The sequence below is a fragment of the Botryllus schlosseri genome, chromosome 7 (genome assembly GCF_051294905.1).
Source record: "Botryllus schlosseri isolate E-star chromosome 7, Bs_hap1, whole genome shotgun sequence".
NCBI classification, from domain to species: domain Eukaryota; kingdom Metazoa; phylum Chordata; class Ascidiacea; order Stolidobranchia; family Styelidae; genus Botryllus; species Botryllus schlosseri.
The window spans coordinates 4,025,158-4,039,118 of NC_137242.1; the positions used below are offsets into that span (position 1 = coordinate 4,025,158).

The following is a 13,961-nucleotide window of genomic DNA, read 5'->3' on the forward strand; positions in this document are numbered from 1 at the left end:
AGAATATATGGTAGGCGTACAGCAACTCGTTCGAAATCGCATGATATCTACAACCCTCTGTCCACTTGAACGATAACATCCATAAAGCGTATGATATACATGCCACCTACGTTAGCGATGAAATTCACGAGCTTCACTAATAATTATGAATGAAGAAAAACCCAATCGCGTAACCTCTAAACAGGATCCAATATGGCGAACGCTCAAACTACGTCACACCCTCTGCAAAAATTGCATCGCGGCTCGTCGACCCGTCTGGCGACTCGCCGCTAGAGACACATTTTTTCCTTTTTTCTACAAACACTGAATGAAAATCACTGAGCTATATGCCATGAAAATGGATCGAAAGCGCCCCTAGTGAGCACGCGATACAACAAAGGTCTCGCGCATTCCCACCAGTCGTTGTATTGATTTGATAAGGTCCGGTTGTACATTACGAGTTTAGCACTGTGACCTAGAGTTCCATCACGTAGTCTGATATCTAGGATCTACGAGTTGTATCAATCCGCTGTGGTCAATAACTACATCCCTTAACCGAAAATCTCCAATTTCTCGAATCCTGCGCAATGGCGAGTACTAGCACCGGTCTCCATCACCAGGTTTTCTGTCCACGACATCCTCAAGCTCCATTAATTGAAGACTACAGAGCCGGTGACATGATTTGCCCGGAATGTGGATTAGTTGTTGGTGACCGTGTAGTAGACGTAGGATCCGAGTGGAGAACTTTCAGTAATGACAAAGACTCCAAGGATATGTCTCGTGTTGGAGACGCAGAGAACTCACTGTTATCTGGTAGTGATTTGTCTACCATTATCGAAAGACCATCTGGAATGGGTGCGAATGATTCAGCATTCTCCAGTCTTTCAAACCGACGCACCATGAATAACTCGGATCGTGTTTTGATCAATGCGTTTAGAGAAATTACCACAATGGCTGATCGTATTAATCTACCCAAAAATATTGTTGATCGGTCAAACAAACTGTTTAAACAAGTGTACGAATCGAAAAGTTTGAAAGGTCGTGCGAACGATGCTATTTCAGCGGCGTGCCTATATATTGCATGTCGCCAAGAAGGTGTACCCAGGACTTTCAAAGAAATCTGTGCGATCTCTCGCATTTCAAAAAAAGAAATAGGACGTAGCTTCAAGCTAATTGTGAAGAACTTAGAAACGAGCGTTGACCTGATCACATCCGGGGACTTCATGTCAAGGTTTTGCTCCAACCTTAACCTCCCGAATTCAATACAAAAAGCGGCCACGTACATTGCCAGGCAAGCAGTCGACATCGACTTGGTAGCGGGTAGAAGTCCCATTTCCGTCGCTGCTGCTGCTATTTACATGGCCTCCCAAGCCTCTGCGGAAAAACGTTCTCAGAAAGACATCAGTGAAATCGCGGGGGTGGCCGAAGTGACCATCAGACAGGCGTATAAACTGATGTACCCTAAAGCTTCGAAATTGTTCCCCGCAGATTTCAAATTCCACACCCCTTTGTCTATGTTACCGACTTTCTAAATCCCAACAATTAAGTAGTGTTGTTACCTACAGTGGCGGGTCATTATGATCACTTATGCTGCCTAATGTCATATTTTACATCCATGCACCCATACCCATTGTGCATGCATGTCATCTATTCCGATTCTGTGCACAAGAATTGGATTGTATCAGTATTACTCCCCAGTTTGGACATTTATTCGTGAACAAATGTAACCTACATAGCCAATTGAATTTCCTGAAACTAGGATGACCAGTGTTCCAAATTCTGGAATCAGCTGGTGAAAAATTGGCATCGTCGTCGAATTCATATTAAAACCACAACGTAGACTATATGTTTGTGTAGCTGTTTAGAGTAAGAGTTGATATCAGTATGATAGTTTCCAGTTAGAACTGCCTGTGTGTCAATTGCAATGGGAAAAGAATATAATGTTCATCAATGTTTCGTTAACTTGCGTGTCTGCGTATTTCATATTGTGGTATCGTTATTTCACTCAGTTAATTTACATTGGTGTTGAGTAGCATGTGTTGTAATCATGAGCATGACTACCCAATGTAATCGGACTTTACATGTTATAATTGTTGTACAAATATCGCATTCGATTATATTCATATCTTTTGTGGAAAGATCTGTAGGGTTGTTAAATGATGTGATGAAGTGAATTGTTTGGGTTTGAAATTGGTAATGTGATGCACAGTGTTTATCATATGATTGTATCCCTGAGTACATTTGTCTTCACGTCTAAAAAGTGTGGTGTCGTGGGTATTTTCAAGCAGAAATTTTCCTTCTACTTCAGTTTTTATATATGACTTATTGACCAGAGGCGTATTGCAACAAGCCCCAATGTCTGATTTGTGTAGAATTCAGCATGCTGCAGAGCAAAAGATCAAAACTGAGCCCAATGAACCAACGGCTTTGGTAATCAAGCATCCAGTTAAGCAAGGTCATGACTGTGATGATTCAGAATGGATACCTCTCACATTACTACCTACTGATAATGAAGACGCTAATGACGTGACTGTAATCGAACAAGCAGTTGAGCCGTGCCTTACGGAACTAACACTTTCAACTGTTCACAATCGTGAAGCAGTACACATAACAGTTCGACCTGGGGATTTGGAAACAACTAGGAGTGTACAAGGTACTTCACAAGCTGCGGAATTATGGTGTAAATCCAGTCAGGTGGTGTCTGATAACGGCGAAGACCATCAGTGTGTGGTTCCTGAAGTTAATGCCACATCGATCACACTTGAAAATGGTGACGCTACACAATCTCATGGTGACTCGGTAGAACTAGATTCCGTGTACTTGGATTCATCAATGCATACGCCAATAAGCGAATGTAACCCTATAAAAATTTTAATGACTGGTCGCGAGAGAATCTTGCTCACAGCCAATCGACTGAACCTCCCTAAAAATGCTATCGAACACGCAGACACTGTACTTCAAGATATGTACATGGCTACGAGTTTTAGGGGACGCCATTTGGATGCAGTTGCGGGTGCGTGTTTGTATGTGGCTTGTCGGCATGAAGGATTGCCGGTTACATTCAAAGAAATATGCTCTAAGACAAATACTACGATGAAAAGGATACGCAAATGCTATAATTTCATTTCGCAAAATTTTCAAACAGACGTTCAAATAATATCGAAGGAATGCTTCATGGCAAGGTATTGCTCCGTCCTAGAACTTTCTGACAAATTAAAGGAAATTGCGACACACATTGTCAACAAAGCTATCGAACTGGACTTGGTGGGCACACAATCGTCGACGTTGGTGTCGGCAGCGATATATATGGCTTGTAAATATTCCGGTCAAGAATTGATTGCAAAAGATATCTCCAAAGTAAGCGGCGTTGGCACAACGAATTTGCTGAGAATAGTCAGATTATTAACCCTGAAAGCCGCAAAGGTACTTCCTCTGGATCTGCGTTGTCAAGATTACTTCATTTCAGCTCATCGAATGTGTCCTATGAATCAATGTTTTGTATGATCGATAACGCTGGGCACAATGATTCGTGTACTTGAATCCCTATTGAGTAGTAATTGTCATTATTCAAGTCGAGTACTGTAATTGTATGCCCCTTCCCACTGAGAGTTGTATTATCAACGAGATTTATGGTTTGATACTTATCCCACCATCGAATCCTTGAAACCTCGATTAATTTTATCACAGCATCCAAAGCATGTGGTGACGAGCTAATAACATTTCCTGTAAGTCGAGTGATCAACCCTCATTGTCACAAGTGCTGTCAAATAGGTATTGTCGAAAAATACCAAATGTGGTGGACGACTACTGTTATTTTCTTTGTGGAATATTGGAACTTGCCAGAACGCCCATGTTATTTTGTCTTCATACTCATAAGGTGTGATGCTTGACACGATACTCAATTCTGTCCAGCCTAGCTACGCCCGATCGTCAGCAAACTGCTATTTTTGAAGTTTGGAAACTGCTCTTCCCTTCTAGTGCTGGTATGAATCCGAATGTTAAAGTTCACTGTCTTATGGTATTTGAATTTTTGGATTACTTGTATCACTAGCCATCATAACTGTGACGAGGTGCTGCTCAATATGCAAATAAATTTTTTGTCAAAAATGCTGTTACCTCAGTATGCGTAAGATGCAGTTTAGCTTGTCATCAGAGTTGTAACCAAGTCGCAAGGTTCCGAGTCACAAGTCAATCTGACTTTTATAGTTTTGACTCGAGTCAAGTCATTTTCCAGTCCAAGTCAGCTAGTAGAGTGTCGAGTCCTAGTGTTTAGACTCGATTCCAAGTCATCATGTTAACTGATCAGTTTTCAGAGCAATCTGGTTCAACCTACTTTTTCAACTCTCTTCGAGTGATATAGAATGGCTCGCATGTCACATTCCTAATATAGTTATCTTCATCAGTCTTAACAGTTTCTGGCCCCATGTTCCAAGTATCAAAACTGATAGACGAAATAAAAAAATGTGGTAACTTTACTACTCTTTGAAGTTACATGAAATGTCTGTCTTGCCGTCCAAGTCTTGAGTCGTACAATAATTGACTCAAGTCGAGTCAATTTACGCGTTTGAAAAAATGACTCAAGTTGAGTCACCAAAAAATCGCGAGTCGAGTCATCACAACCCTGCTTCCCATGCTTTGAAAAACTTCCAACTTTCCTACTCAAGTAGAATTAATGTAAATTTCTACTCAATCAAAAGTGCAAGTAGCGCTGTAAAACGGGTGCCGGAGTAGAAGTCTTAAACTTTCTCCAGTAGGTAGTCTCAAAACATAGATTCGGTTGAGGTAATACATAGTGTGTATTACATACCGTTACGAATTAATATACGGTGGATACTTTTGCAAAAATTGCGATATGCAAATTCTATTCACGAGCAAGCCAAATTGACTACTAAGACTAACCCTGCAAATAGTGGAAGTTTCGAAAATTTATTCTGTTATTCTGACACAGATTTGGCACCGAATACATGTCAATGACGCCGATAAAGACGATGCAAACTTATCCGAAATCTACTTTCTATTTAACAAATCCAAAGCGAGTAGTTTCGCTCCAGAATTGTAAAGCAAATATAGAAGTAGTTATAATACTTGAGCACCCATCTAGACAAAACCTACTTGAAGAATAGAAGTAGCCTTCTTCGTTACGGAACAGTGGTCACTTCTGAAAACTTACCTGTTTTGCTGCTGCAGCAGCATCAACAACAACAACTGTTATTCAAGAACAATTTTATTGCCTCGTACAGTCATACTTATGACAAAATAATGATCATGTCAAATTAGAGAGAATGCACGGATACAAGATTGAGATTTCAATCGAATACTGCTTTCCTATGCGGTTTCATATCTTGCGTCCAAAACTTCCTCATCTCCATTCCGTAGTTTTTCCCGACTGACATCGTGGTATTCACTAATAAGTGCTCGCCGCCTGGTTGATATTTCGGCCACTGCAGTTCAACTGGCACTCCTTCATTGGGATTCCTTAATAAGAAGTATATGTATGGTGTCAATGCCGGGAATCATTTGCCTCAATATCATCAGCAACTTGACAAAAATGGTGAGTTCATGGTGGTGTAGACGCTCTACAATATTTGTTTAGCTGGTGGGCATGATATCGGTAATGTTCAGCGCTTTAACAAGAACCGCGAGGAATAATCATTTCTTCCGACCGCCAAGACCAGTGGTTCTCAACCTTTGTTAATTTGGTTAGAAGAGATCCATATTTTGCGTCGCCCTAGTGCTGGATCAATTTTTTGACGCTTTAGAATTCCAATACCGCTAAATAGGTTATAAAGTTCGCGTGAATAATCTTCTATATTCGAATTTACGCGTGACATTGATCAAATTATAACTTGCCTTAATGCTGTAATCTGGCAATGGCGATGTGCTCAACGCTATTTTATCGGAGCAATAGCTGCGAGCTCAAAGTTCGTTTACGCATCAGAAATATCTTAGAAAGTCACATCGTATTGTCTGGTCGAAAAGCAACAGCGTGATGGCAATGGCTTAGTTATAAATCAGCTTTATTGATGATAGAATAAGGCATAGGCATTGCAGAAGGACGGGGTTCTGATTTCGAAGTTTGAGCTTCCCTGCTTACGATAGGCTACTGCACACGGCGTTCCACCAGAACTGTCGACTATTGATCGTACCTACCGGTCAGCTAATACCGATCGGTATTTCGATATGAAAACAACGTACCCAGTTTTGGCGAAGTTGGTTAGGTAAGTCATGAAGAGTTTGCACATTTTCTTTTCTTCCACAGTAAACTTAGCGTTAAGCGCGAGCTTGGGGGCGAAAGGCACGCCGAAAGTGATCGGGATGTCGTCGCCGTGGTCACACTCGCACCACTCCGGCTTCTTCATAAGATCGCCGTAAGTGTCGTCGTGGAACAGTTTGAGTTTGAAGCCGCCCAGGTAAAAGTATGTGTCGGCTCCGGTTTCTGAAGGGGAATATCCAAAATATAATGCCATATCCTGACATAACGCTACATTGTAAACGAAAGTCGTCCATTTCGTCGGTTTTCACACAAGCGTAGGGTACCAAATTATGCTTTCACACTAGGGATATCTAGAAGTTTCTAGATATCCCTGTTTCACACCCTTCCAATAGGTGAAAATGATTATATACACCAGATCTTATATAGATGTGCAGTGTGCAACTGTGCATGCCTCCATTTTACATCGCCGAGGCCAGGTGGGTGTCTGGTTTCGAAGTCTACTCCAAGTCGCTTCGAAACCTTCCTATCTTATCATTGTAGCGCAGTCTTGTGGTGTACTGAAATGATGAAATTGTTAACAGTAAATTGAATTGAATTCCCGGGGTGTAGTGGATTACGTTTCCTTGTAGTAGTCCTAACCCCTAAAATCCAAAAAAGGAGGTATACTTAAATACAGTGCGAGTTGGACAACTGGAACTTTTTTAGCTTATCCAAATTAGATTATTATATTAGAACGACAGCCACATAATTTTATCTGCATTTGTTTAGAAATAAAATTATAGCCACACACTTTACTCCACATTAGATTAGAATTAGAGTTACTGGATTCGTAAGAGAAATACAACAACAAAAACAAGTACAGTTCGTACCAAATCACAGTTCATCAAGTGTGAGAATACAATCTGGCATAGGTATAGGCTACCTGAGGAATGTGTGGCGAAATAGCATAGTGGTGTTATAGAGACTGTATACAGTCTCTATAGTGGTATGATCGACGTGTGCGACACCAATGGGTTGCCGGTTCCAGTCCGAACCAGGTCGACCACAGAATTCCTACATAAGAGTTGGAGTTTTATCTACGGTAGGGTTATCGTCTTTTGCAATCGGGAAAGGAAGACACTTTTACCAAATCAGAAAAGTTAGTTGATCAAAACCGAAAACAGCCGAATTCGCTATTTTTGCTGTAAAATTTGGTGGGTTGACTAAAACAAAAGGTGATGACATTAGTTTGACTCCTGATTTCCACACTTTTACTCAAAGTTAGCGGTGTTGACTAAAAAAAGGTCGTCACTTTCGATAGAACCACGAATTTCCTATTTAGCGTCATTTATGCCCATTTTCTCTCGAATATCTCTATTACCATAGCTGTAAAAGCTGCAAAGGAAGACGAATTGCCCAACAGGAGAACATTTAGGCGTAATCGCAGGACATTTTCAAAAACCTGAAAAAGGTAGACAAGGCCTCTTAAAGGAGTACGTATGGTAACCCTAATCTTCGCCCCTCCTCACCATGTCATCTTCGTAACCGGTGTCCTAAAAAGCCCAGAAGTGGGCCGTGCTACATGTCGTCGGGTACGGAATCAAAATAAAGAAAATCGGCATGGTGTAAATGACCACTGTTGCCGAAAACACCACGAATACCACAAACAACCACCTACTGAATGTGTCATTTACCTGATTACACCCTGCGCACAGGTGAAAATATGATAAATACGCCAATTTTCGATCCGTGGATTTACAGTGCACCGTATTATAACCTTACCGCTATGCGCAACAGCGCTGTCGACGGCGCCCGACGCAATCAAAGCGTCTCCCGATATCCGTCCTGAAAATCTGCTGAACTTCATTGCCCCGTCCTCTTCTCGGAGGTATCGTTTTTTCAAAAGTTCGAAGCCCGCGTCCGTTACCTTTTGAAAAATATCTCGCGGATAAAAGGGATATACCCGGGAAACTGATGCACCTGTGTGTGTTCAGAAATATATATTAGCACATACATCCCCTGATTGTGGTATGGATTGGTCAAGTGCGTCAGCGCTACTTGTCGAAGTGAAATGGTTATTGCGTTACTTTACTGTAGGATATGCATTCATAAGTGATCAGTACCGAAATGAAATAGCAACAGTAAAACTGCTGACTATGTTTTCGAAGATTGTAGCTGTACCTATTTCTTTCGTTGTTAGTTATTTGACGTTAGTCGCGAGTCTGCACAGTATAGTTTTGACACGTCTTGGAAATCGGTACTTGTGCTTATAATTGAGTCGAAATGTATATTACACGCTACTCCTGCTCGAGTAGCAACGATGACTATACTTTGGCCACGTCTGATTGAAATACTATTGTATCATTTCATGCAAAATACTTGGTCATTGGTCATCAAATGTACCTCCACAATTGCGCTTATTGGCACGTACCCGATTATGTCTGGGAACGTAGGTGCAATTTTGAAGGTGATATTGTGAGTATGAAATGTGAGGAACTCCGTATTAACTCACTTTTCTAGGCTTGTAAAAACGTTTGAAGTCTTTCATTTATTATATCTACTCGAAGTAGCCTAGGCTTTCTTTTGAAATCGTTACTGTTACCAGAACTCTTACGAAATTTTATGCATCACATTGATTTGTATATCACCGTACCGGAACCATAAGTGCTTGCTTTGATTGTTCTTCAGTGAAGCCTTCATTGAAACCAGGTGTCAGCATTGAGAGAAGGCCGTCTCCCTCAGTAGTATTGCATCCGATGATGTAAGGAACTTTCGGAAACTGCTTTCCTTCCATTAGATCCCCGCTGCGTTTTGGAAGTACCTTGCCGTCGACAGTGGGAGAGAAAAACGCCTTTTTCTGTGAGAAATGTAGGCCGATGTACTCTGATACCCATACAATTATTCGGGATGAGCAATCATAGAAGTAAAAAATAGACGGACAATGATCTCCTCGCTCACATTAAATCGATCAACCATGAATTCGTTGTGAATTGCAGGATTGGAATCGCAAATTGACCTATCCATCATAAGCAGTGTCAAAAGGCCCTCACGCTGCCCAAATGTATTGTATTGAGATTGCGGCCTTGAGATTTCAATCTTTTCATTGCGGATATACCGGTGATATTTATGTCAATATTTCCATATCCCTGGACTTCACGCTATTTTCTTCTAAAGCAGTATAGGAGAGGTCTATATGAGACGTGATTTTTGGGACATCGTATCTATGACGACGCATTGTTTCTACTATCTATGCCGCGAGTCCTTGATCATTGTTATAACGAGAGCCCGGTAAAAAACAAAATATGAAATCTCTCTTTAGGCGCATTTCCAAACGTCAGAGCATTTATTTGAACAGTTCTACAGACATTGCCATGATTGAATATGAAATAAACAGGAAAGGCTGCATCTGGACACCTGTCTGTAAGCTATAAGAAAATGTATCAATATTCCCGGTCTATCAGTCGCACATTATAGTTCTCTGGCTCATAGTATCATACTTTGACGTCACGAAAATTGCGGATATCTTTTTACCTCGATGGTCCGACACCGATATTTCTTTCAAAGTGTGATATCGATTTGATATTATCAGCCAACCAATAATAACAATAATCGATCTAGCTCTAGTTACAACGTACGAGTGCAGATCGTGGAAAGATATAATATACTGTACGGAATCGCAAAATAATTGTTGAATACTTTTCGAGAAAGTCCTATATTTATGTGTGTAATTGCGCTTACCGCACCAACTGCAGCCGCCACTTCCAGTAGCTCTTCAGCCGTAAGGCTTTGCAGTGCTTTCAATTTGTCAGCGTCGCTCTGCGACTCAATCTTACAATGCTCGAACGTCAAGTTGTGTACGTACGCGCGTTGCTCCTCGTCTTGGAACATTCCTAGAGAGCAGACGTGGTCAAAGGTCAGCCTTGCTATACTGAAGCATAAATAGAATAAAAACCATGAATTCCTATACACTCAATTATAAGTAGACGTGTCGATTTCCTAGATCCGTCAATACTACTTCAAGTAGAGGTAGAAAGGTATAAGTAAATAGGTTCGAAAAGTAAATTTGGTCGAGGGTAGTCATACTTTCGAAATTTCAAGATGTATCTTCGATACCAACGCAAAATGACTAAGGACACTGAAAGGTGGTCAGTAATGAAGTATTTTTACTTTACAAAGTACTTCAAGTGGATTTTCGCTACTTTCACTTCTTCTTCAAGTAGGTATGATTTTAGACTAATTCTACCTGGCAGTTTTCAGTTTTTTAGGCAAAACTTAGCCCAGGCCATTTTTAAATCGCTACTTCTGCTTCTACCTGAGTACCGACGATGACTACTTTGACCGCTGACATTACAAATACGTGAACATCTCCAAAAGTATATTCAGCAGTGTGATGGCTATGTCACACTGTTCTTAGGAAGTGATGTAAACATACCACAAAAATACCAAAAACTGTTGAAGTAACCGTGGAAGTATTCTAAAATCTAAATCTTGAGTAAGTAGTCCAGGTAGGCTATTTTGTTACTGACCACCTTTGCTGGAATGAACGAAGTATATGTCTCATGCCTAGACACGAACATCAATTAGTATCAATTACCAACTAAATGCTGCTGTCCACTGTGGCTGATGGCTCTATGGAATAATCCTCTGGCAGTGGGCGAGAGTACGTTTAAATGCACAGACGCTGCGCCGGCACTTTCTCCGAATATTGTGATGTTATTCCTGTCGCCTCCGAACTGTTCGATATTATCTCGCACCCACCTGTACATTCCACCATCAGAAATCACCGCATTGCAATTGAGATTATAATGTATAAATTACTTATAGCTTATATTTATTATAAGAGTAACGACAATATGAAGAGAACGAACTTAACTACACAGATCACAGATCGTTGTAGTTATAGTACTATGTATGCTTGGCAAAGATTTCAAGTTCAATAATTATCGTGAAATGATTGATGTCGGGACACTGACTGACGTTGTGGACTATCAGAAGTGGTCAAAGTTGTCAACATTCTACTCAAAAGTATCAATAATACCTAAATTAGTGGTAATTCCCATGATACGGTAAATATATGTAGTAGAAGCACTTCGTTGACCACCTATGTAGGCTAACGGTTGGACACAAACTTGATGTAGGCTATTGGCTCTATAAACGAGCTGTCAAACTAATATCTGAGAGTGTTTGGCCAGATTATGCAACAGATAATTACGATGGTGACGCGGTAAATAATTTAAACACTCTATCAATAGCGAAAAGGCATCGTTGAACGAGAATATAGCTTTCTCTTACTTCAATGCGTGCTGCTGATCCAGGAGTCCCGCGTTTCCCGTGCAAACCGAACCAGGGCCGAATGACAAAAATCCGAATATCCCGACTCGATAATTCGGGACGACGACCACAACGTCGTTCATTCCGGCGAGTATGCTTCCGTTGTAGTCTCGTTCGGTACCCATGTGAAAGCCACCGCCGTAAAACCATACCATTACCTGGAAAAAGGCTGAGATGTGAGCGTTCCTTCAATCCGAAGTTTTGATAGCACGAGAGAGCATAAAATCATCACAAAATTGATTTCAATGGACCGACACCGACATTGCATGATTTTGCAGATTAAGCAGGTATTTTGCGCCAAAATAGGAAGTGTCACGTAGCATTTAATTAGTGGGAGTACTTCAAAGATATATCCCACATAAACTTCCTATATTTACGATAAAACTCAAGTCGAGAAAGAAACCGGTGCTTCCAGTCAAACAAGTGTAAAATATTGAAACATAATATTTTGGCATTTTCGCCCAGAAACGAACGATTATTGCTAATATAACAGTACTATAATGAGTGATGTGATGACTGATGATGATGACCCACTCAATTGGAACAAATGTAGGAATTATGACGTCATATGACAGACCGTTAATATCGACTGCAGTTGGTTGATATGATGCCGAGATTTCTATGAAGATAGATAGGCTGTATCTTATATCTGAGCTGTTATGAAGATATTTTCGTGTCGTAGGATGTAGAATCGCGTTGCCGAGAAAAAGCGTACTCTTCTCGAGATATTTTTCTCATACTGCACACTTACCGAGGTTACTAAATCTGCATATTGTTAGGCCACTTACCGCCAGCTTTTTCTGCCCTCTGCTGTTCGGAGTATATATGGACGTGTGCAGACAATCCTCGTCGTTTATGCGCGGAAAGTCATCTTCTCCTTCTGCGGATGGCACAAGTTTCTCGAAGAACGAGTCCATCGACGCATCGTACATCGGTAAGTTGCCAGGCTTGGTCGCGTCAAGAGTTCCGTTCCAGGGATCGACCCTGAAATGTCACCAAAATAGACGGTAACGAAATTGCACAATATAGCAGTGGCGTAACGGTGTAACTGATTTGTAATTTAAATTTCCTTTTTTGTCTGAATCCTGATTCTTCGCAATATCCATAAAAATTTCTAATACCCCCGCAATGTTTTAAACCGCAGGGATATGTCGCCAAGAAGACTTCTTCCAGAAAATACGATCAATCGTAGATGTCAAATCACTACCCGTTAAAAAAATTTATCGAAGGAATACCCATTTAATGATATGAAAGAGCGCAAACACCATATACAAAGATATCGCGGAGTACCGAAAATACATCTATTCATTCCTAGTTTTCCTGCGCGCACAGACTGTTAGTTCAGGACCGTCCTGTGGGTTCCACCACAATCGTTGTCGGCAATCACACAGTCCGCTTACAACCGATCAATAGAATTGATCTAAGATATGAATAAGTAACTTTATGTTTGGCATCGCAGCTGTGCATGTGGATACGTCGTCGCAGCAGATAGGACGATGGTATCTTTCGCAACTTGGACCAACGCTAAATGTCATCGTATTCGCGAAACGTTGCATACGCTACTATAATTTCGTGAAATTTGATGTTGGGTGTAAATCGAGATGGCGAACTAATAGCAGAACGGCTCGCTTTCAGTAAGCCTATAGCCTGTGCATTGAATGTAAACACAAATATGGAATATCCAGTAAGCTTACAGTTCGGGCGGCATAAATCTTCGAGCACCAGTTGGTGGTTTCGCAAGCGGTACGTTTCGAAACACATCGACTTTGGGCCCGACTGCTAGCTCTACAACGTTTCCTTTCACTTTCCCAAATTTCGTTGTCACAATTGTACAGTCCATTGTTATAAGTTTCTATTGCTATTCTACAAATATAAACTCAAACGTAGTTAAATTTTCACAGCTGGTACAGTTTTTTTTCTTCGGACAAAGCCATTGCCTTGACGCATACCGGCATACGGCTTTAACAACCCGAAATCACACTTAAGCAGACTTCTAGTTGTCTAATTATATACCATGAGAGTGGAATGCAGGCAATCTAATTCTAATCTAATTTCATTGGTGAAATGTTTCTATGCTCTAATTTTAATTCTAATCTAAGTTGGAAAATACCGTGTAGCTATAATTCTAATTCTGATATAATTTGGAAAGCCTAAAATATTCCAGTTGTACGTACAGTACAGGTTTGTTTGTTCGTTTATTTCAAGCATAACAGTGGCGCTTATCGCCAATTAAGGTCGCGTGCGTTTCCAACATCAGTCTCTCTCGTTTTGCTTGCGCCCGGAACGTTATCTTCGCTGCCGACTTTCTTGGCACGGCACACAATCAATCGCTAGGCTTTTTCGAAACACTGCTATTGCGGTTAGATTAGCGATGATAAACCTCCGACTCGTAGAAACGTGGCAGAGTCGAGTCTCGAATCAACGACCATTGGTGTCACTTTAGCACACTGCGCGCCAC

At 41.0% G+C, this 13,961-nt stretch overlaps 2 protein-coding genes across 2 annotated transcripts; one reads left to right on the forward strand and one right to left on the reverse strand.

The window, feature by feature from the left end:
- Positions 1–424: 424 nt before the first annotated feature.
- LOC145443601 (transcription initiation factor IIB-like) lies at positions 425–1,513 on the forward strand. The gene has a single exon (XM_080321544.1). It carries the CDS (start codon positions 567–569, stop codon positions 1,509–1,511), a length of 945 nt encoding a protein of 314 aa, XP_080177670.1. The 5' UTR covers positions 425–566; the 3' UTR covers positions 1,512–1,513.
- Positions 1,514–5,185: 3,672 nt separating this feature from the next.
- Positions 5,186–13,393, reverse strand: LOC145443599 (liver carboxylesterase 1-like). The gene is made up of 9 exons (XM_080321541.1): positions 13,198–13,393; positions 12,292–12,487; positions 11,465–11,661; positions 10,767–10,930; positions 9,911–10,062; positions 8,826–9,029; positions 7,955–8,099; positions 6,175–6,415; positions 5,186–5,454 (listed from the first exon to the last, which is right to left on the reverse strand). Exons 1-9 carry the CDS (start codon positions 13,341–13,343, stop codon positions 5,286–5,288), a joined length of 1,614 nt encoding a protein of 537 aa, XP_080177667.1. The 5' UTR covers positions 13,344–13,393; the 3' UTR covers positions 5,186–5,285.
- Between the last annotated feature and the right edge of the window lie 568 nt (positions 13,394–13,961).

Bases quoted from the DNA above. Each gene is read 5' to 3' on its own strand.
- LOC145443601 (XM_080321544.1), top strand. From the start codon at position 567: ATGGCGAGTACTAGCACCGGTCTCCATCACCAGGTTTTCTGTCCACGA.
- LOC145443599 (XM_080321541.1), bottom strand. From the start codon at position 13,343: ATGGACTGTACAATTGTGACAACGAAATTTGGGAAAGTGAAAGGAAAC. The intron at 10,931-11,464 runs GTAAGAGAAAGC...TGGAATGTACAG, and splicing joins GATCAGCAGCACGCATTGAA to GTGGGTGCGAGATAATATCG. The intron at 6,416-7,954 runs GTAAGGTTATAA...ATTCCCCTTCAG, and splicing joins CAGCGCTGTTGCGCATAGCG to AAACCGGAGCCGACACATAC.